The sequence below is a fragment of the Anser cygnoides genome, chromosome 10, assembly GCF_040182565.1.
Source record: "Anser cygnoides isolate HZ-2024a breed goose chromosome 10, Taihu_goose_T2T_genome, whole genome shotgun sequence".
NCBI lineage: Eukaryota > Metazoa > Chordata > Aves > Anseriformes > Anatidae > Anser > Anser cygnoides.
Window position 1 is genome coordinate 1511969 of NC_089882.1, and position 24167 is coordinate 1536135.

At 38.6% G+C, this 24167-nt stretch overlaps 1 protein-coding gene across 18 annotated transcripts in view; it reads right to left on the reverse strand.

Moving 5' to 3' along the window:
* The window catches only part of CACNA2D3 (calcium voltage-gated channel auxiliary subunit alpha2delta 3), a 531247-nt gene that overhangs the window by 437600 nt on the left and 69480 nt on the right, over positions 1-24167 (reverse strand). For 5 of the 18 annotated variants that reach the window (XM_048047522.2, XM_048047527.2, XM_067003189.1 and 2 more), the window contains one exon: positions 10716-10797. In XM_048047522.2, coding sequence (XP_047903479.2) covers positions 10716-10797 — 82 coding nt within the window. Of the gene's footprint in view, positions 1-10715; positions 10798-11417; positions 13478-24167 lie in introns of those variants that run through there. The other 13 variants (XR_007158072.2, XM_067003187.1, XM_067003193.1 and 10 more) reach the window with 7 other exon arrangements.

Below are 24167 nucleotides of genomic sequence, written 5' to 3' on the forward strand. Positions count from 1 at the left end.
CCCTAGTGGTGTTTTCACCACCTCATTTTCCCCACACAATAAGCACTTTACTCCCAGTCCAAGAACCTTTAACATTTAGAGAGTTAAGGAAAAAGACAGCATTGCTAGGTCCATTTTACAGGAAAAGTTAGCAAAGATGCCACCATTTGCCAGTGATGACAGCAATTTGGGGGAAGTCCTGCTTGTAGCTTTAACTTTCACGTTAAGGCTTCTGACATTCTGGACAAAATCCTACCACTGCCACAAGTTCTGAAATTTGTATGTAGGACATTACAGGTGTTATTTGACTGCCTGAGCAGTCCGTCAAGAAGTTATCACAGACCTAGGGTGAGAAGCCAGATCTATCTCAGTCTTAGTCTTCTGCCTTGATTTTAACAGGAAATTTAAAACTGAGGTGGCCAACAGAAATCCTTCTTTTTTTCCTCTTTGTGTTTTCCATAGTAAGTTTCAAAGGGTTGTCACATCTCGTCTTTACTTTTACTGTGAAATTTTGCTGCAGTTTGTAATGATAGAAGGATGTCTGTAACATGAAGTGAGTACTCAGACTTTTTGTACAGTGCTATCAATAATCTCTTTCTTGTACTTCATTGAAGAAACTGCCAAAGATATTGTAAAAGGCACAATGTGCGTAGGGGGCAATAAATCTGTTGGATGCAGATAGTCAATAGCTGCAAGTCATAACATAAAGCTTTACTCTTAGCCTCCTACAGTTTTCATTATCAGTGAAAATTTCTATTAATGTGATCTGATAGTATCATGTACAAACAGCTCAGCAGTCATAGATTTGGCACAGCTGTCATAAAATGATAGTCATTTAGCTTCAAGGTAAAGCTGAAGTTTGAGTATTCCTGCTTTTCATCTTTGAAGTTTTGTCACTTTAGAAGATAATTATCTAGTTTTGTGACCAATGATGTGTTCCCAACACATCAAACTTTAATACCCATAGTACAAAGATCCTTTTCTTGTGTCTTGAAAATTAGTGACTTAGATAGCTTGACAAACTCTTGGGAGTATATTGAATAGTCAAACGTTCAGATACAACCTAGAAGAACAATAGGAAAACTAGATACTGTAGCCCTGACCAAGTTTTTCATAATGCCTTCCAAATAACATTTTCACAGTGCCTTTTATTTAACATGCTAGAGATAGTATTACTATATAGTTCAATGCCTGCTGTTTAAGAAAACAAGTCAAATCCTTGTTTGTATATAAAAACTTGAAGAAGCTCCTTGCCAGTTACAGCAGAATAATCTAAAGTGAAAACAGATGAGGCATAAAACCTTCTACCAGCTGACAAGTGGTTTCTGTGCAACACTAAGTTCATTTAAGGTACTGTGGTTGATAAATATAGTAAAAGAAAAATATCTACAGTAAGACAACTAGGAGATAGAGTTTGGTTTAGCCCTAGATTAGAAGGGAAGTGCCTGTGCTACCATGACAAATTAAAAATATAAAAAGTTTTCCAATTCATGCAATCAGCTTAGTGGAGATTACTCTCGAGATCTCATAATTATGAGAACAGTTACATAGCCCTGTTGTGAACAGAGGAGTGTCTGTGGAGGAAAGTCTACCTGAACATTAAACAGAAGAGAGTTTAGATTAAAACCCTGTAATGTTAACGCAAGTATTTTAAAAGAATGAGACAGAAAAGAAGAGGCCTGATGAAGCAACTGAAAGATGGTATGACTCGGGCATAACAGAGTTTTAGGAGAAACAAATATATCAAGTGAGAGAGAATCAAAATCCTAACTAATACAATCAAGAATTCCCTAGGTCATACTCAGAGATTTGGAAGTGGTTAAGTCCACAGGCAGTCCACTGGCATACACAGTAAGCTTTCATGCCAAGCTCATAGGTCTGTGAAAATGCTGCTTGCTTATAAGACTACCAAAGAAGTCAGCTTCAGACTAACATTTTCTACCATGTGGAGAGATGCAATTCAAGAGTCAAAGCCTTGAGCTGATGAAACATGCATAGACCCAACAGAAAAAAGAATGGTGGCACTATATATTTTTATATAAAGAGTATTTATTTGGAATTGTCTCATTTTTAAAAGAGCTTCTTAAAAGTAACTGAAAGGTAAACATGGCATATGGCCTGGACTACAGAATGAAAACAAAGAACTATTGCTTTCTTGATTTTTGCCAAATGAAACTCATTTCCAAACAAACATAGACAATGGCTCAAACATCAAAACAACTTTTATGGAAATGTCAATCTCTCACTAAGTTATCCATCTGTTTACTGTGGTTGAAAATCTTTCAGCTAAGGTCCACAGCATTTCTTGGGATTTTTATTAGCCCTTGCATTTTTATCAGTATTTCACAATAAGGGAGGCAATAGTATAACATACCATGGATAATGTAAAGCATATAGGTCTTCCAGACTGAAAAAAATCAAAAGGAAAAGGTATGAAAGTACAAGTACACTTCAAATTGTATTTATTTAGCCTTGATCAAAACAGGGACAACTGCTTTTGCAAAAAGACAAGTGCGTCTTAATATAAAGTTTCTTAGAGCTGCTTTTCTATTTCTATTAGTGTTCAAGGATACAAAAACCAACAGCCTGACTGCCTTCTGCAATAAAACAACTACGTCTGTGAATGAGTGGAGAGCTGTGGGTGCCATTTACCTCATTTCAGAAAGGCTTTTGATATCTCCCACAGTATCTCAGTATCTAAATTAGGACAACTATGGTCTGTTTGAGAAGACTGGCAGATAGGTGAATAAACAGTCAATCAAGCTCAAAAGGTAGTGGTTATTCACAGCAACCCTGGAGGCTATTTGCAAGCAGAGCTCCCCAGGGGTCTGTACTGGGAACTCTTCGTTTTAATGTGTTTATTAATGAACTTTATCACTGAAGATGGAGAAGACTCATCAAGATTGTGCCCACCACTTTAGGAGAGCACTTGAAGGTAGGGTATGCATAGCAGGGAACTGTTGAGGAGAGGACCTATAAACAGTCTTCTAGTACCTACAAGGAGGTTAGAGACAAGAATAACCAATGCTGTTTATGGGGATGTACTATAGGGGGAGAGAGGCAGCAAATAGTTTTTCATCCTGAGAATAGTCAAGCTGTGGAATAAGAGACTGTGGCATCTGTCTTTGAAGGTTCTGAAGGCTGGACTCAAAGACCCCCAAAAATGTGCTCTGAAGTCTGCACTGACCTTACTTGGAGCAGAAACTTGAGTTAAATAACCGAAAATGTTCTTCCAGAACAATTACTGCACAATGCCAGAAAAAAACAGAGTTCCACAATGGAAGAGAGTTAGACAGCGGTAGAAAGGGGGAAGATGAAAGCCACTTTTTGTTTTGGTTTGGTTTTGGTCTGGCCAGAGGTAAATTCATTATCAAGGTATTCAGAAGAACATCAAGCAGTGATCTTCTCAACTTGCAAATTCTAGAATATTCACATAATCTGCCACCTGCACAGAATTCAGGGAAGACCATCAACTCCATCTTTTGATTACTCCAAAGGAAAATATTTTATGAGGCTATCAGAAGCCCAGAAGTCACTTCCACCCTTTTCTATATGCCAAGAACAAAGCTTTGATGAAGAAACTACTGTCACATATACAAGCAAGAACCTAAAGAAACAAGCAATCAAGTCTGCACACGTTAAGCCCCAATACATTGAAGGAATTATATACACATACTTCTCATTTTATATCCCCAATTTATGAATCAGATAAGGTCACCATACCATGTTTTTTTTCCTTTTTTTAAATGGAATCGAGAACAGTTTGTTCATAGATCTTCTACAACCTTTTCTTAGGTACTCTAAGAGCTCAATCTAGTTTGAAGGATAATAGTGACAGTTACCTTTCTAAGTGCCGCCTGCACTGCAAACTGATATATGCAAAACTTCTTCACCTCCCAGCAGCCATCTCCTTTATAAAAATTGCCTGGCACTGTGTGCTGCTCAGGCAGTCCTATTCTGAAGATATATTTAAAAGGTACACACATCCCACCTGTAGGCTTGTCCGAGATTTGTTTTACACATACAGATATGCACCCAACACCTACTTCACTATAAACTCGAATCTTTCTCCCTTCATACTCAGAGTACCACTGCTGAAATAGCCTTATTTTACCTTTCCCTAGTTAGACAAGTGATTTTTGTTTTAAACTCAACTGCTGTCCATGGTAAATTCAAGTCTAGCTTGTTAAAGCAATCTGAGATTCTATAGCTACTGATAAGATCCAGCTAAGGAGTGCATGAAGCCGACTCTCATGTAAGAGAGATTTATGACAGCTTAATTCCTGTGCTCTGGATTCTACTGTCTGCAATTTATTCCCAGCTTAAATTTAATACACTGGTTGTAACATCTATACAGTCCGGTGTGGACAAGCCTTTGTCTCTCCTGAATAATCCCATTCTCCTCGCGCCTTATAATATCCTCCAAACCAATGTGCTAGTTATCAACTACCTGTAAAGTCCCAAGAGATCTGAGGGCAGGATATTTTCAGAAAACACCTGTCCCTGGAATTCAACACTTCTAGAAAGGTACCCAAGATCCTTCCCAAATTCTCTCGAAGTATTAATTAAAAAAAGCTTCACCACACAGACTTTCTTCAGCTACAAATATTGTAATGAATTTGTCATTCGCAAAGGAATTACTTAAGCTTTGGGAAGAGGATAACTGGGATCACAAGAACGTCCACAGTTTTGCAAAAACATACATAGAAAAAGCAAGATAGGAACTTCAAGAGAACGATATATTAATCGGAGTATTTCATGCAAACCTTTCCATGAAGCATCTATAGCAACCTTAACAAAATAGTCTATCCTACACATTGTACAACACAAATTATATATTGGTAACCATTTATTATCAGCAACAAAAATTGTACCCTACAGAACAGTAATGACATTTGAAAGTGTAGAGTATTGATTAGCAGTTGCTTTAAAAGTGAATCACCGTTACAATGCATGGTTGTATACCTTCACTGCCAAGTGAATCTGCATGGAGACTGGCTCTTTTAACCTTGAAATGTAAGCATTTTCCAATACAGGATGTAAAAACAATCAACCATAAATGCATTAAGTAAGGAAATTAGCATTCGTTCCCTTTCGAGATCTGATACTTTCCAGTTGGATTGTCCACTCAATTTCCATATTATTGGAAATGCAATGCATACAAACTTACAGAAGCCATGTCCTATATCTGTTAGACTTCACCAATAGAACATACTTACTTTTAATAATATAACTAAGAGGATCATGCCGTGCTTGCAAAACCCAGAAAGACAGAAAATACTGCAAAACACAGAGTACTGATAGCAGAAGAGAATGAATTCACTGTGGTTTAAAATATGCTTTCCTTTTAGTTAAGAAGAAATATAAAACATGATGATTTATATTCAGGCTGATTTAGACTACATTTTTAAAACATTACAAGCACCAAGAAATTATTACTCCTGTCAAAACGTTCAAACAAGAGAGTACACATCATTCAAGATGCAGTTCTAACTCACCGAAGGCTAAGAAAATTCTCCAATGTCTTCAGAGAAAGCAAGACTTCATCACATGAAAGGAGAAAAAAATCACTTACAAAGAAAAGAAAGTTACATAGAACTATGATATTTTCTTCTACAGATCAATATGCTAACTGAACATCGGTATTAGATGTACCAAGTTTTCCCCAAAGTGCACTTTTTACTCTCGGAAAAAGAAGAAGATATTCATCCAGAAGAATCTACCTTTATGTCTTCACATAACAACATTAAATACACAGCAAAACACACAAGCACACAGCAACTGGTTTAGCATGGGGAATAGCTTTGTGATTTACATAGCCTGGAAGAAATGAAGGGGACAGGAGTTCAAGTCCTGCAAGTTGCAAAAAATCATTTGCATTAATTATCAGAATTAAAGTGTTTTAAGATTCACATATGATTTTTTTTAATCATTTAGTTATTGATTTTAATTCAGTGAGGGGAGACATTTTACATGACCCAAAATTCAGGAGTTCAGAGTTATAATGAATTAACTTCAAGTTTTAGTAAATTTAATATGATTTACCTGCCTGGTTTTTGTTTGCTTTGGTTTGTTTAAATCATAATCATGTGTATAGGGGCTTTTCTGGTAATTTTTCTTCTGTTTTTTGATAGGAAAAACAATGTCATTTTTGTAGGATTAAATTTAATAGCTCAGCTAGCAAAAGTTTAAATTGACATCCAAAAAGGCAATCCATGTCTACAGTTTAAAGTGCATAGCTCAGTCCTGCTGACTCTTCCTTCAAAGAAGGCAGCAGTAGCTGCAGTGTCTTGAGCAAAGGGAAAAAAAAAAACAGCCTAAAGAGACCAGAACCAACATAAGGCTGAATAAAAGAAAAGCAATTAATGTCAAGATGATGGGACTAAACTTCTCTAAGAATTTAAGTCACTATTATACATTTTAAAACTAAAGATAGATGTACTGCATGAATCAGATACACCAGCTGAATACTAACTGCTCTAAATCACCCTGTTATATTAATTTTGTACTGACATTTCCAGAGTTGTAAGAAACAAGATACAGCACTAGTTGGTAAGACAAAACGTAGTTGTGAGCCTTTAAAATAGGCATGCTATACTGATCCAAAGATTTGCTTGTAGAAATACAATAGATTTGAAAACTCCTAATGCAACAGAGATTTCATTTCGATGAGTGGGCATATGCAGACCTTAGACTGCTTGAAATTACATAACACTGAAGACTCAGTTAAGCAACTTACATAATAAAAATCTATAACAGCTTTAAGAAAGACGGTTTTCAGCAAGAAACCTTATTGGCCAAACCAACAAATACAAGTTTATTTTCAGTTAAAAACTGTTCCTACATTAGTAATAAGATAGACTGTTCAAGACCAAATCAAGAATTCAGGGTTCAGAGTATGAAAAAAATTTTTGCCCCAAATAAATTTGAGAAAGCATAAACCACGCTGCATAATCAGACTTAGACCCCATTGATATTAGAAAAGCCTTACTGCACAAACATATTTTTTTTTAACATTAACCGAAGGCAAATTACCTACACTTTCTATTTACATTTTATTACTATTATTTTGCAACAGCATAGAACTCGAAGCACACCGTTATCATGAACATTAACGTGAACAATAGCATTCCCCAAGTCTACTCCCCCAAAATTCTAATTTTGTAGCAGCAAAGCAAATACATTCCCGGCACCTAAGCCTCGCTTTTTATCCTATACTTAAAAACCCTGGCTTTGCCAGCAGGCTATACTAACATTCAAACTAAACATAATCAGTGTTTAAAAAAAAAAAAAAAAAAGTTTAAAGATGTGTCAAGATTTAAATAAGGCAGATGTCTTTTCAAAGCATAAGGAAAAAAATGTTCTGTTATACTGTACTACATGTAACCTAAGAGACAATTAAAATTGGAATCAATTCCTAGGCCCCAGCAGTATTTGCTAGCTAGGTGAAGAGCACGCATGTCTCTACAGCACCAAGCAGCTTCTTGTATAATGCCAAATCTACATGACAACTGTAAAACCTCCATAAATCAGATAGCTTAGGAATAATATTGTCCTATTTTCTTCTGTTTGGTATTTTGAACACTAAATGGCCTCCCTCCTCTTTGGAAATAAGTAATAGAGCATTAAAATGCAACATTTTGAAGTGCTAATTGGCTTAAATCTCATCTTCGCTTCTGAAGTCATTTACTGAGCTATCATTTTCTGAAGTATTTACAGCATCTGTATTTCACCTAAAGCTAATTCCAGGAAAAGTCATATATCCCATATACTGTTAGAAGGTGTAACAACATACTTAGATATTATTATAATGTGATAAAATGATAAACCATTCAGTTAAGATAAAGTGTTGCTTTTTTAAAATTTATGAAAATATCCTTATACATCTTTTCAAAACTCAAGAGGACAGCATTTCTGGTTACTCATTTGATATTCACAGCACAGCAATATATAGGAATTGCAATAACTATATCAATATTCACAGCTACAACCTGGCAGAGTTCTGTTTGAGTATCTCACATAACTTCATTTGTTTAATGAAGTTTCAAGATGGGTAAAATAAATTTTATTGTGTAAAGCCTTTCAGCAGTAGAGCGTGTTAACAATGCCTGGATTTCAAACATATTCCTTTGAAAGTCGCGATCCTTATATATGTTAACAGAATGAATCAAGTAACCTGTACATTAATATTTCATTTAACAAGCCTTTAAACTAAATGGCACTACAAAGCAGTTGGTAATTGAGAAATCTATAATGTCCAGATACATAATTATAAACATGTTTAATAACAATGCTTAATTCATAATCAGAAAGGGGATTCACCTAGAAACACTAGAAGTCGCGCTGCTTCTGGAAGTGGAATCCTGACTTTAAAAAGACATTAACTCTAATGACTGAGCTCACAGTACATACCAAATGGATTCTTGGTGCCTGGCTAGTAAGGGGAAGGGAAAAAAAAGAAAAAAAAAAAACACCACACTTGTATTTAGAGCACTACTGTGTAATCAATTAATTGTTATGATAACTTCTGCCACTGACTTCTCATGTTGAAAATACTTGTAAATCTTGAAGTTCGCTATGTTTTTATTCATACAAGCTTACAACAGAAATATGCTTAACAACAATACAAGAAGATACACGCCAAAGTCATCTGTCATCCAGGCTCATTTGCCATGACCAACAGGAAGAAATAGCAACCTTAAAAGGACAGAGACATGCAGAATTTTAAATAAGAATGAAAAGCACCAGAGGTTTTCTCAAACTACTGTAACCAGAAGGGAAGAAAAAAATAGAGGATATGATAATGGAATAAACAGGCTCTAAATACCTGTCAAATCTGCATTTTGTCTTTCCCATTTCATTCTATAATGAAATGCCATAACAAAAGCAAGAAACGAAAGCAAAATAGCTTGGAATGAGCATACACTATCCACCTTCAAAAACAGGTGCACAGATTTGTCAGTGAAGTAGAAAGGATGCTGATGAAAAGGGTAAAATGAATAGCTTCCAATTACCTACAATTATAACAACCAATAGGAAGAAATCTTACTACTACAGAGGGAAAAATACAGCCGTCTTCCTTTCTGTAACATATCTACTATGAGGAAGAGGAGAATAATGAAGGATCTTACTGAATCTTTGTGGATTTTAGCAACATTGCCAAACACAGCATATTACATATTTTTCTGGTAGATAAAATTTTTAAAGCCATTTTAGTGCAAAAATGGCTGCACACAGAGCAGTTACAAAGTTAAATAAATGTACCTGTTTGTTAGGGCCCAATAAAAAATTAAAGCCTTTTAATAATACTTGATTAGATACTAATTGAAATGGAAAGGTCCATCTGCTTCATGAATGTGAAGAGTTCACACAAAAATGTGATGATATGAGAGTACACAAAGGATGTGAACTAAAAGCATAATAAATACTGAATGTCTTGACTTTCAGATTAAAATAGAAGTTGGCCAAATATACTAAACACAAGCCATTTAATGGCTTTGAAATGTATTCAAAGACCTCAAACATTTTTTCTTAACAGCTGTGTATTCAAGCTTAGCGAAGTTCAGGTTTTGCAGTCCTGGATATGCAACACTGAAAAGACAGATACGACTATGGAACTCGCACGTCTAAGTATTAAGTTAGGTGCTTCATTTTACATAGAGAGCATAAGCATTTTATTTGAACTGTTACATGTACTGTCCATTACATAATTTCACAAGTATACAAAAGCCTTTCAAAATCAGTGCTACAAGCTGAAGCTATTTCCTTCACAAACAGACAATTTAATGTGTTACTCAGAACTCAAAATCACATCTAAAAGCAGCAGAAATTTAACATATGGGTTGCATGAGTGGTCTCTACTCAGAGATTGTCTCAGTGTTTTTCCATTTCCATATCACGTATTAAACACTGCAAAATCACAGTCTTAAAGTTTTTAATACATTTTAGTCTTTCATGATGCCTTTTCCAGCACCTACTATAAAAATAAACTGTCTACAACACAGAACTTCAGTATAGGTTGCATATTTAAATTGAGGACTGTATCTAGTCCAATATCTACCTCATATTCAAATCCCCTTTTTCATTACCCCCCTGCCCCAATTACATGGACTTATACCAATTTCTCAAGTTTTTGCAATACTTCACTAGCTTATTACCCAGCTGTGCAGCTGAGCAAGAAGATAACCACATTCATTCCTTTTATCTGTAATGATGTAATACATCCCAGCACTAGGTTGAGATGATTGGGGAATAATGGGATTGTAAAAACTGTAGAGATGACAAACAACAGTGCAGCCTTCTTTTCCTGATACAGTCAATTGCATAAATACAGCACAGGGTGAAAATAATAAAATATGCCCTAGTTCTGCTCCTTGAGTGAAGTTACCATTTTTCATAAGGAGCAGCTGTTCCTACACAAAAACATCATCATCACAATGCAGCAACTAGACCAAATACCCACAATCTAGGCTTCAGCCTTGACTTTGAGAAATAAACGTTGGAGTTTACTTTCTAATAATAACAAAAAGAAATCATCCCCCAAAAAACAACTCGGTATAATCAAGGAGCCTCCAGATAGTGCAGTGCAATGCAAAGAGTCATCAGGGACTAGCATGCAATACAAAAATAGATCTTGGACCAAAGGATGCACTGCTCTGCTTCCCTATGACAAAAATTAAATCTGCCTCCATTTTCTCCTTAAAATCCTTCTTTATTACAATCAAAAAGATCCTTACCTTCTGCAGGAGCTGGGAACCTGAGTACTTGGCTGCAATAGATTTGATCTCCCCACCAAATGCTGAGGCCCAGAGCTTTACACTGTGAAGGAAAAAAAAAAACGAGACAGGAAGAAATGTAATACACATGTCATAGCAAGCAACACAGACTGTAGCAGCTTCAGCTGCACTCATAAGGATTCAAGCAATTTTGCATTAAAGAGCTCAAAGGAACCTAGGCACAGCAAAAGATTAGCAGAGCTGTTCAAGTACAAGCACACAGCAGATGCTGTGCCAAGGTAAGGCCTGCGATACGAAACCACCTAACCTGCACTTTTAAAAATTAAACAATCAACTTGTACAGAGACATGCTTTTGCACAATATAATCTATGCCCACAGAAAGAAGAGGAGCAGGTAGAACAGCAGAACAGTTCCAAATGATAACTTCTCGCATGAGTTAAGATAATATCAACTACGCTAAATAGAAGCATTTAAGGTAAGACTCCACAGCCATGTATTCCACTAACACATGCACTAGAATAAAATTTAAGTACTGCCATGCATGTTAAGGACTATGATTTCAGAAACGGCTGACAGAGGAGCAAAGGTGCCTTGAGCAGTCAAATACCTGCAATAAATAAATAAAAATAAAATAAGAACTTGAGCAGGCAAGTTCTCGTTCTTGACCACGGTCCTGAGAAAAATAGCATGAAAAGACTTACACAGACAAGGGGATCTGCTGCTCCGATCCAACCACATCCACTAAGGCTGTGTTAAAAGCAGTCCAGAAGATAAAGAAAAGACCCCAAAAAGCCCGAAGAAGATTCAAGTTCTCTAGCATTGTGTCTCCCTACGCCTGAAAAAATGTGGGGAAATTCAAGTGAATCTGAACGTAGCAGCTGTGGGGTTTTGCTTCTAAAGCCTCTTTCCCCACCCTTGCCCCCTCCACCAGAGCGCCACTGGAAGAAATCACAGCTCCATCCTCATCCCTTCCAAGAATGACCCTCTCTGTGTAATGGAAGGAGGACCAGAAGCGAAGCTCTGACTTGAAAACTATTGTGTCCCCGGTAACAGCAAAGCGTTCTCCAGCACTACTGCAGCCACTTGCACGTAGTTCTTTACAACTCCGCAGTCAGCAGCGTGCCGGAGTTACTTCAGCGCCCTGCTACTGCTCCAAAGTGCCCTCAGCAGCAAGCGAGCAGCCTCTCAATTCCAGCCGGGGGCGGCTGTCTTCTCGCGGGTCCCGCTCACTTGGCGGCAGGGCAGGCTGCCTAGAGGTCTCCTCTCCCTCGCCGGCAGCCCGCAGCCTCCAGCCCGGCCGGAGCGAGCCCAGGCATTGGGCCGGCGGCGCGGGAGCAGCAGCCTTTTAACGGGATGGCGCCGAGGCAGAGGCAGGCACGGGAGGAGCCGCCCCGTCGGGAGGGTGCCTCCGCACGGCGGCAGCGGACCGAGGATGCTGCCGGGAGCCGGCCCCTCCGGGACGGAGCGCTGCACATCGCCGGGGGGGGGGCTACGGAGCCCAAGGCGGCCCCGCCGAGCCCGGCCCCGGCGTCCCGGAACCCGGCCCCGGCTCCCTCCCCGCTCGCCCAGGGCTGGGGGCGAGCCGCGGCTCGGCGAAGGAAGAGAAAGAAATGCAGCAGAAGTGAATCGGTGCGGGCTAAGCGGCGGGAGCCTAGGAACGGGGGAGCGATCTGCGCTCGCCGGAGCCCCTTGCCGGAGGGAAGAGCGGCTTCCGAGCTCCGCCACGGCGAGGGCAGCGTGGGGAGCCGGAGGGATTGGTTCAGGTATTTGGGTTGCTGGTGCGATTGGGAGCCTTCCCTCCCTCCCTCCTTTTGCTTTTGTTTCTCGCCCTCTGCTCCCTTCTCACCTTCTCCACCAAAGGCACAGACTTAAAAATAGCGGTTGAACTTTAATGGAAATAAGCGTGGCAAGACCTGGGGATGAGCTGAGCCCGGGCTGAGTCATCCTTGCATCACACAGTGCAGCTCCACGGCCGCTCTGGGGGGCTTGTTTCTTCCCTCTCAGGCTAGAATTAAAACCCCCAGAACATGCACCCTGCCTTTGTGTACTGTACTTGTTTAACAGTTGCTGGCTTGAAGCTAGATGTGCAATACTTGTGTGTGTGTTTTTTTTTTTTCTTTTTCCCCCCACGTTACCCTTTCTAAGAGCACCAAACAGTTTGCTTTAAGATACCAAACATCTCCAATTAACACCTGGCTGATGAAAGCTTTCTTACATACAGCTGGAAGTTTAAAGTCAGGAAGACCGGCTTAGGTAAACTATAGAACAAGAGCGGCATAGCGCACCTGCACCTCTCATCACACACCAGCCATCACCCAGGGATAGCCAATATACATTCCTGCCCATACCACCGCCTTCATGTGAAGGCAATGAAGGAATTTGTGAGAAGGGATGCGGGTGCTGTTTTGTGTATTATTTAACTGCTCAAAACCATGCTGTTACTGTGGATTTTCTAAACAGTGTTTTAAATACACTGCCATGTCACCAGGTGTTCAGCCTACCTACAGGCAGAAATGTAAAAATGCACATGGCTGACTAACCATATATAATGAATTACATGCTCCTTTGAACATATTACATAAACACTACTACTTTCAGAACTCGGAAGGAAATAGGAACTGAGGTGGACTGCCTCACTAATCGTGGTGGTTTTGTTTTTTTAAGCTTTTAAAAAAAAACATTTTCAAAACCACATCAGGATAGAGAATTGTAATAACAACTTGTAGGACTCAAGCTTAGTTTTTACATTAACGCAGATCTTCACCTGTCTCAATTAAGTCAGCACACAGTTCACTGATGACAAGTAACAGCTAGCTTCATTCTTCAAGGAATTATCAGAAGCCCTGGAAACTTTCTGAAGGCACATACAATGTGTCTATGTTCAATAGCCCAAGAAATTTAAGATACATTAAAACCACCACTAATTACTATGAAAAGATGACAGTCAGTTGTCCAACCTTGACTATTAGACACTCACTATCATACCAGATTCACATTTTATACCTTTTTCATATATAACAGGTCAGTTATATTCATTTAGTATAAAAATCTTATTTCTACTATCGTTAGTCTCAGGAAAAAAATATATCGATATTCCTAGCACAAGACCAGCAACCACCTTTGGCATTAACAGACATCTGCTTGCCTTAAACTGTAGCGTGCTCTCTGCATCTTGCATTAACACACACCAATAGGTTCATGCAGTTATTTGGCTCTTTTCAGTAGGGCTTTCCACTCACTGACTGTGCTGTAGCAGTGGTTTAACACACATGCATGTATAAGCTTCTAGAAGTGGCAAGTTTCCCGTCACAAGAGAAGAGGGCTGGCATCATGTCCTGGCCCGACTACCACTGGCTATGCCTGGAACGGATATCACTGCAGGCAAGGCACCAGGTCCAAAACCAATGTTACGGTTTCCACCACCACCACATTGTCCTCATGAGGTGGATGCAGAAACTTTCCCTAAAGTAGGCTTGCATGAGGACCAAGGAAAATAAATAGCAAAGCATTAAGTTTGTCCAAAAGGTCTGAATCCTTTATAATGGGGAGATGGTAGTGTGCATCATTATTAATGCACAGCCTTGTGATGTTCTAGAACAGTCAGAAAAAAACTAAGTTTCAGGGAAGCAAAATAATGAAGTTAGATTTTGGAAGTAATGTAGCATTTCTATCACGCACTTACGCTTTTATAGATCAAGATTCTTCCAGATTCAGCTGTTAAATGCTGGTCCCACTAAAAAACGTGCATATAGATAACTGATCAGAGAAGTGATGCTCCTAAAACTGTAGTGGCATCTCAGCACTAAGTGCAGGAAAGTGATTTACACGGCAGCGGCCTCAGAAGCAGAGCCCCTCGTACAAGTGTACTAACTTGGATCCTCCCCCAGCCCCTGTTTTTAAAATACAAAACATCTCATCTAATCGCCTGCTCTGTCTAATGATCAAGTATAATGGCACATTTTATTATCTCAGAAAATGAAAGAATCCACTTTCTCCATGAAAGCAGAAAAATTCGGACACATGAATTAACAACAAAGTGTAGCAATAGAAAGTCACAGGCACGGTCAGAAAGCTGATGAATCTCCAGAGCTTTTACAGTGAACCACATTCAAAAAAACAACCAAGGGACTGAAAAAAAGGAGGGAAAGACAGGTCAAGTGCAAAGGGTAACATGAGATTTAACACAAAGACTGAGGCAGGAAACAGATGAAGGGAAAGTCCAGCAGATAGACACAGAGTAACTTCACCTGACAATTCCCATTGTTTTCCTCTGTCTATCTACAGATATATTTAAACTGATAGAAGGGTGCATGAATAGGGTCATATTTGCACCGATGTACTTTGAGGTCTTTGATTGGACACGTATCAAGTCCTAATAAAAAAAAAATGGAGAGACTTAAGAGAGGGGAGAACATATGGTGCATGGGAGAAGAGTAGGAGGAAACAATATAATTAACACAAATGTTTATTGTATTTTTCTGATGCTTCTTATCTACAATCGTTTAATCTAAAGAGAAAAATAAATGCAGAAGGCTAAAGTGCTAAAAGCCCTGCTGAAGATGCAAGTGACTTCCACAAAAAGTTTATTAATAAAGATGGGGAGGAGGGAATATGTCAGCTTAGCTATATTCCACATATCAGAAAATTCAGATACTGCAAAAATAGATAAGTCTTAGCTACACTGCACATTGTGGTGTTATTAATTGCTTTGTACTGTATTACTCAGTGGTTCTAAGCACAAAGCTTTAAAACTTCAACTGTGTTCCCCACGGTGCGTTTTTTGTTTGGACTAAGAGATGAAGATGTCCCCCCCACACATACATCTTCTTTGAAATGTTTTTCCAAAGTGATGACCCTTTGAACAGAGGAAGTGGGAAGTACAGGGGGGAAAAAAGGAGGAAGTGAAATATTAAGTTAATTGTATGAGGGAGTTATATGTCCTATACTGAAAAATTTTCCAGCCTTTAACCTGCATGCCACTTTTCCCTTATGTCTCTAAGTACGTTTTATATAGACACACATGGAAAATGAAGACAGAGGTAGAGGAGTAACAAATGACATTTCAGCTTCACAAAGCACTTTGAGATTGTCAGATAAAAGGCAAAGTCTGAATGCTCAGGATTTATTTAGAAACAACCCAATGGTAAAAGGATTCATCAAATAGTGTTTGCATGCAGTGAGAACATGGGTTTCCGTGTTTCAAGTGAGCTGTACATCAGAGTAGGAGGCTGCATTAGACCTATTCTGTAGAGACTTAACATATGTACACGTATTCTTTGAATTTTATGAAGGTCCCATGTGTATAAATCTAAGTGTTTTATTAGTCAATAAGGAGGCATTCCCATACCATTTCCAAGCCACTTACGACAAAGATTGAGGTCAAGTAACATTACTCACTGGATTAAATTATCACAATTCCACATAATGCACATGAGCTAGCAACCTGTGAAAATAAAAATACTACAAGATTTCTAAGCCACATCAGTATTTTGTGAGCAAGTTTGCTGTGTCATCATCTGGTTTGCATATACTGTTTAGGTCCAATATTTCAGTTCACAAGAATATTAATGATATATGTAACCTATGTTTACAGATACAATCTGTTACATGAGAATAAATGCAGACTTGAAAAATCCTAATACATAAAATTAATAAGTAGCATTTTAGGCTACTGCCATGTTATCTTCAGCACACTTCGACACCAAATAAACCTCACAGTTTGCCATAAACCCTCAGGGAATGCATGGCTAATTTAGCTTCTACAAAGCCTATGTTCTGCTGGCTTCAGCATCTCCACAAGGAGTTAAAATGTAAAAGAGCAAAGCATTATCACATCCCAGCCTATGAGAGCTCACACTGCATGGTAAGCTAGAATGCTTTAAGCTAATGATGTTTATAGCTAACCAAATCCAATTTCAGCAGTCCACTGTAGCTCTAGTCTGTTCATGCCATTTTACATAAGCTTTATTTTGAATTTTCTACTATTAAGACAAAGTCTACATTTGGTTTCTTTTGAGTGTCAAGCTAGGAAATGAACTCCTCACTAAGCAAATAAATTACCTTTTTACTCCCAAGGCTAGTGCGAGGTTGTAAACGTTAATGCTTTCAATGCATTCAAAATACTTCAAGACTGAAGAAAGGACCTAAAAAGATAAACTATAATTGAGGGCTCTAACATATGGAAACAAACAAAATGAGCATTTTTTCCTCTACCAATACAAATGAAGTCTAAAGGCCACAACATATTTGAGTGCTAATTACTACTGTCTATACACTAGAATGAAGCCCCTAGTCACATTTACAATGGTTTGTCAAAGTTCATCTAAACCTTGCAAATTCCTCTGACAAGGGTCCCCAGGATTGACTTGAAACCCAAAACCCAGACTTCAAAAGGTAAGGAAAAGCATTGCTCTTACTTGAGATCTTTGCAGTAGTAGGGACACAGACACTGGATGCCAAAAAATGATGTATTTAAGTGTGGAGATGACTCGTTAGAAACCTGCCCAGAACCAAAAGGAAGTAGTACTGAGCAGACTCTCAGGGAGTGCTTCTTTTGCATTGATTGCTGAAGTCTCATCTGTTGACCTGTCATGTCTTCAAGGGAGGTTAAGTTTCCAACCATACAAATGAATGCAACCCACAAACTTTAGACTAACATTTTCAAAATACTGCCTTTGCTATGAAGTTGAAAGCAGCATGGCTTTTGATCCACAAGACAGCGTTATGTCAAGTAATTACATAGAGCCATTAGACACTTCAGAGGCCTATAACTCTGTCACTGGTTAATTCCTGCATCACAATCATGAATTTTGAGGTGGAAATAGAACTTTTCTGAAGTCTTGAATATCAGATCAAGGAACTGGCGGTTTAGTCAACAGTTGCCAGTTGTGAGATGTTAATGAAAATGAGTTTTGTGTAATTGTAGATGAACTTGTGGTATACTTCTGCTCTGTCGTTCTGGTGAGTCTTGTTTATTTATCACAAACATTGATCCTGAAAATCAAACTTCTCTTAAAATACTATTGGAAATAGCATGCATGTAAAAGCAAGCATATGATAATTAATTCCATTGGCTTTTTACAAAAAAAAAAAAGAAAGAAAGAAAGAAAGAAAGAAATCCATCAACATACAAAAAATCCTGAAGAGCAAAGATATAGGACTGTCTTAAATACCTGATCACAGTCGCAGAGTAAGACCACCAAGGATTATCAAAAGGCAAACAAGTTCCAATTAGACTAAAATAATATTGGGAAATGGCAAATATATTTAACTATTTGAAGTTTAAAATTAATTTATTTAACCTTGAATAAAAGAGGTTAGGTAATTCATTAGTTGTACTAAGGTCACAACAGCAACCTGGTAAAGCCTATTTAAGACTTACTGCTTTATGTGAATCAAGCTTCCCTTCTTCAGTGGTTACTGTTACTCTGGGTAAGAACCAAATTTAGGATGGCTTTTTCCTTTCCCCACCAACACAAGCTGCTTGTTCTAGCAAGCATTAGTTGAAATCTTGCTCCCTATAAGCTGATGAAACATCTTGTATTAGGACAATACTCCTCCAACACCCAGAATCAGTGGAAATGCTGGAGTTGAGCATAATGAATGCCTCTGGCACCACAAAGAACAACACCCTATCACAGAAAAACCTACAGGATTGTCTCTCACATTGGGGTTTCAAATTGACTTGTGTCTAAGTGGTCCAGTTCTACTTCTGTTAATAATCTCGCTTGACACCACATACCCTGGGATGCTCAGGCTTCATTTGCTAAAAGCAGTAGGTTAGTTTAAAAATGAATTAAAGCAGGTGTATGTTTAAAAGATGTAAAGTAAAAGCAAAACTAATGGCCATAAATATACTAATAAGGAAAAACATTTGCCAGAGCATGCATTTCTATTTCACAGGCCGTTAATACATCATGTCACTAACACTGCAAGAACAACACTCAGGCCACATTCATTACTTTTTAATGTCTCTCTCTATTTTAAACAACAAAACTAACAACTTCAAGCCATAATATAGACATCCTTCCTATGACTGCACAAGGAACAAATGCCATTTTACACTATGATTCTACTCAAAAGCAACTGATACTAGGTAGGCAATAGCAAATATACAAGAAAAAGTCTTGAGCCAAACTTTTCTAAACATTACAAGCAATAGCCCACCTCAGTGCTCTGAGTTGCTTTTTTCCCCACCCTTGTCAGGAAAACACTTATTCTTCATCTTTAATTTGTTATAAACTTGGGGATTAAAATAAATATAAAGGATTTGATACATTTGATCAAAGTGGTTATGCTTTATAATTAACTACAAAAGACCAGCGACACCACCCTTTGGTTAAGGTGATATTTCGTTAATCAGTAATGTATGCCATTTATCAAGGACTTCACCCTCAAAAAAAGACATAAAGTGCAGTTACCAGGCCTTCCACCTCCCAGACATCACTAGAAATAACCCTCCCCATATTCATGGAAGATGGGCTTAACTCTCTCCAAAACTGTATTTTTGGAATTAGATCTGAAGGCTGCTAGAAGAAAGTGAAACAACATCTTGTCAGTGTTTCACAGGAAAGCTTAAGAGATAAAGCTCAAAGAGCTCCTCCTGAACATTATGCAGTCTGGTACACAGTTTGACCCCTGAGAAGGAAGACTCCCTATTTTTCCTCCAATATGTTTATTCCCCCCTCCCCACCACCATCATTTTATTCCTCTACAAACCCACTGCTGTCAGTCTCTATTTTGAGTTCTCAGTTTTCTCTATTGCCAAGTAACAGAATAGTATTCCCCTTTTTCCTCACAAAAGCATCTAAAATTCCCTGAACAGTTTTCTGACTCCTTTCATGCCTAGATTCAATACTCGCAGCCTCCTCTATAGATGTAGCAAAGGCCATGTCATCCTACATTACCTTCCAACTTATACAGACTGCTGCCCAGTCTTACTGCTGGAGAACAGAAAGCACTGAAATCACAGCCTCTGGTCACTTCTGCCATTACCACAAATCCAACCTACAGCAGCTACCCAGCCTCCAGAACGGGGGGTGTCAGAAATTCATGCAGAGCCATCCATATCAGATGCACTATGCACATGTGATACTTGGCTAGTAATCAAGTGCCAAAGCCGCCAGCTCAGTACCTGTTATCATCCGCTACTGATTGAGACCACTGACCCACTCAGTGCATTGCTAATTCGCTTTGGTTTTATTTCTCACCAGGGAACCTCCACCCAAGGTGTCATCTACTTACTGTTTAAAATTCTTCTCTCAAGCAGCTGTTCCAGGAAACTCCCTACTTTCTTTCAAGCTATTTAAGATCTGAAGTCAGTTTATGTTTAAAGGAAAAGAATAATTATCACTGCAAGACTTCAATAGGAGTTCCTGTTTGTTAACAGCTTTGTGGTAGTACTCGGATAATAGAATATCGCTGCATTTCTGAGACACTACACCTACATATTTTCATGTAGTATGTTAACTGATACACATACTTCAATGCTTTTATATAATAGATACTTTTGTAATCACTGTAGTGATTTGACTTACTGCTTCCTAGGTTCAGAAAAAGAAATCCTAGGAGGAGATTAAAAAGCACAGACCTCCATGTTACATACAAATTTATATAATATTTGAATATTAAAAGTCAGAATTCTTGCTGATACATTTCATCAGGATGCTGCACCATGGCACAAGGTTGGAAATTCATTGCCTGCAAGTGACAGAATGGCACTAAACAACTCAGTCCTGATGAAGGGACTCCTAAGACAGCTTCCCCCATTCGAACTGTGCTCCCCTCACACGACAGCAGGTAATGGCTGGCATTACTAGCTCTCCTATTGTTGCCCTTACTCTGCTAAGCAGGCAAATAAAAGTTTTAAGAAAAAAAAGACAACTGTACACATGCACACACACACAACTGAGATTGAAGGAGACTGGGGAGGGATCAAGTTGCAACTAAATACTTTCTCTGGATCCTTTAGGTCAAGCTATTCACATCAATAAAGGCACAACTGGAAAATCTATGGTATTACACTTGTCACAAAGCTAGTGGATCTACTCTCACCTCTGTTGGTTAAGTAAGCTAATTAACCATAGGCAAAGAAAAGCAGCCAACACTGCTTAGAAGCTGCAGAGCTCTGAAGAGAGAAGATCTCCATATCCAGGCAAACAAAAGGCTACTACTTGTTTCCTGAGACAATGCTGGAAGTTATTCCAGGTATAATCAGCACATGTCCAGCCTTTAACCTACTGATGCATACAGTCAAGACAACCCTTTAACAAAGCTGATCATCTCTTTCATACTATCCTGGGGAACATCTGCTAACATGGCTCTGTTGTCAGAGAAAAGCAGCACTCCACAACAGCAGACACTTCAAGCAGCATTTCTTAGAGCAGCAGCTACAGCTTCAAGAAAAGTCTAAGACCAGGAAACTGCAGTAGCTGAAGACAACATATGTCATCTTTCTGGGCATTTTGCCTTCACTGAATTACCAAGAGAACCAGAGTTTTACATTTTTAAAAACTGTAGATGAAGCAACGAGGGATTTATCTAGAAAAAAAAAGTGTCCTAACTGACCTTATTTACCACAATTGGTACAAGCACCACCCAGCATCCTGCCACCCCCACCGAGACTGAAATACAGTAGTGCATGCACACACACTCTTCAAGAATACAAATTGCCAATGGGGACAAGTAATAATCTCAAGGCTTGCATCATTTCACAGCCGAGTTGTTTGAAGACAGACTAGCCATTACATAAAGCAGCTGTGTTATTTGGCTTTTCCTTTCTTTCAATTATAGACTTGAGCTGTTTTTTCTAAGTCAGTTTAAACTATTTTTCTCATTACAGATTTTTTGTTCAATAGGCAAGGAACGTAGCTATAGCAAAACAGAAAGGCTTCTGTTCTCTATATTCTAGAAACACTAGTAGATGGGAAGCCTGTTAGGGTTCTCCAAATACATGATAGCGTTGGCTGGATTTCTCCCGTACACAACAGAAAGATCCATTTCTGCAAACGTGTGTGACCTCTCCTTTCAGAGAGCTGACCAACTGCAGTATTCTTTGTGCATCTTGGTGTTTCCAGACAGCATAAGGAGCAAAAACAATTTCCTATTTGAAAAACAGTGGAATCCAACAGTAATGCCAAAGTAAGTTTTCACACATTTAGTTTTTAGTGCTGAGAATCAAGGGGCGTGCTACCACGTTATGAAAGCAAGAAAAGTTTTATGGAAACACTGCAATCTGAGGTGGAAGTGCAGCCAGGTAAGGGCTGGTGTTTTGTGTGTGTGTGGTTTTGTTTGTTTTCTTTATTTGGCTGATTAGGTTTTCATTTTTTTTTTTTTGTTTTGTTTTGTTTTGTTTCTCCCATACCAGCAAGCAAAATTTAGTCACAAATCTGCAGTTAAGTATGAATAGATAGGAGTTAAAAGCATACTCTAAGATAGTTTTTCACTTGTTTTGTTTTAAAATCCTACGTCAACAGGACTATTCTTCTTGGTCTCAAATATTTCATTCTCAATGATCCTTCACCAACAAAACACCTACTCATTTTCCAAAATAGAACGCACTTCTGTTGTTGCAACAAAATATATTATCTCTGTACTGGTACTAACACAGAGACAGGAAGTGAAATAATTGAAGAAAACCCGTCAAAGTTTAGGATTTAGGAAGAAACTTCTTATGTTGGAGATATTCTCTGGTACTGCCACAAGCAGCTGTGTCTTTAGAACCTGAACTTCTCCTCTTCTCCATCACATTCTTAACCATCCTTTCTCTTTCCCTTTGTTTACAGCAATGTTTTACTTTTAATTCCATTCTTGTTCACTTTGTTTCTACATGCTTGAGAAAAACAAAAAATAGTCTTTAATCACACCAAGCAGACCTTCATTTTGTATTCCTACACATCATCACTGACCAATCAGCATTTCCAAAATTTAAAAGCATTGTCTCCTTTTGGTGCCTAAGTTTTTGGTGTTTTTTTTTTTGGTGTTTGTTTGTTTGTTTTTTTGTTTTTCTTCCTCTACTGAACCGCTGCACTTAGAGCAAAATTGGGAAGCTTATGATAAAAGTACTGTCCTCCTCCCTTTCCCTGTGCCACCCCCAAATAGCAGGTGGTGGGATGTTTGAACAGTCAGAACTATTCTCAGAACTATTCAGTTCAAATCGAGTCATACCAAGTGTTGTAAGTTAGCAAGCCTGGAAGCCCTCCTCCTGATGGACACTGTTATGTTGCTTTAAAAACAATGGAATCATACCCTTTGTAGGAGAAAATATTCTGCAAAATCCATTACTACTCCATAAAAGTCTCATATGGAGGTATTTACATAATGAACTGCAATTACTCACATTATATTTATCTAGTGAAGAATGAACCTATTGTGTGCAGTGAAACAAATCTGTTCTGCACTAATACACGCCCGTAGTAAGTTACCTAGTGAAATAACACATCAATCACGGGTTAACACTAAGTCTGCACCCGTATAATGCCATTTCCAGGTCATTAAATAAAACAGCTGCAGAATCTGCCATTGTGCCAGACTGCCAAGGCTCAGCAAGAGGTTAGGAAGAGATATGCAGTGAGCTTGCAAGTTGTTTGTTGTGGGTAGGGAAACCTATTCTATTAGAAAGGCTGTGAAAACAGTCATCAGCTGTGAAGATTATGCATGCACTGTAAATATGCCTCCACTGTAGAAGCCCTCGGCTGCTAGCTAATAGGTACAATGCTATATAAAAAGTACCACCATGACAGCTGGAGCAGTGATCCACTAATTCAGATCCTCAAGCCCTGACTCTGAATCCTGCTCAGAGAAATTCTTTATTTGCTGACACCACAGACCTACCTATGTATTTTAAAATTTAATGAAAACTTGACAGTGGAAAAAGTCTGCTCTTAATCAGTTCAAAAGTTCACAGGCTAAGTAAAGTTTGGCGTTTTGTTAGCATATGCACAATATTCAAATTACATGCAAAGTCTGCCAGCAAGGTGAACCTTTATTTCTGGATTAGAAGGAGTTTTCTTATGTATCATAGGCATCTGAGCATTGTCTGAGTTAGATATGCACATCTTTACCTTGGGCTCCCAAAAGGGAATTCAGAATTCATCATTCATTAAGGAGTGCATGAAGATCAGATACCGGTTCCTCTGTAACCCCTCATTGAGTCTCTCTCCTCTTAAAAACACATGTAGGGAGACTCGCATGAAACCCCTTTGGTTTACTTGTTGGACTGAGACTGCACTTGCATGTTTGGATACAACTAAAAAATACGACAGACACAGGGGAGGTCAAGCCACCATTAGACTGAAAAGCAAGATCTATGTTTAAAGCACAGGTTTTGAACTTTTGTAACATTTCTTAATTCTACTCCTCAGTGATAAAATCCATCATTTAGCACCAATTTTCTTCTGTGACTTAAGATGGCACAACCTTCGCACTGCAACTGTGTGGGTTCAGTAGGCCTC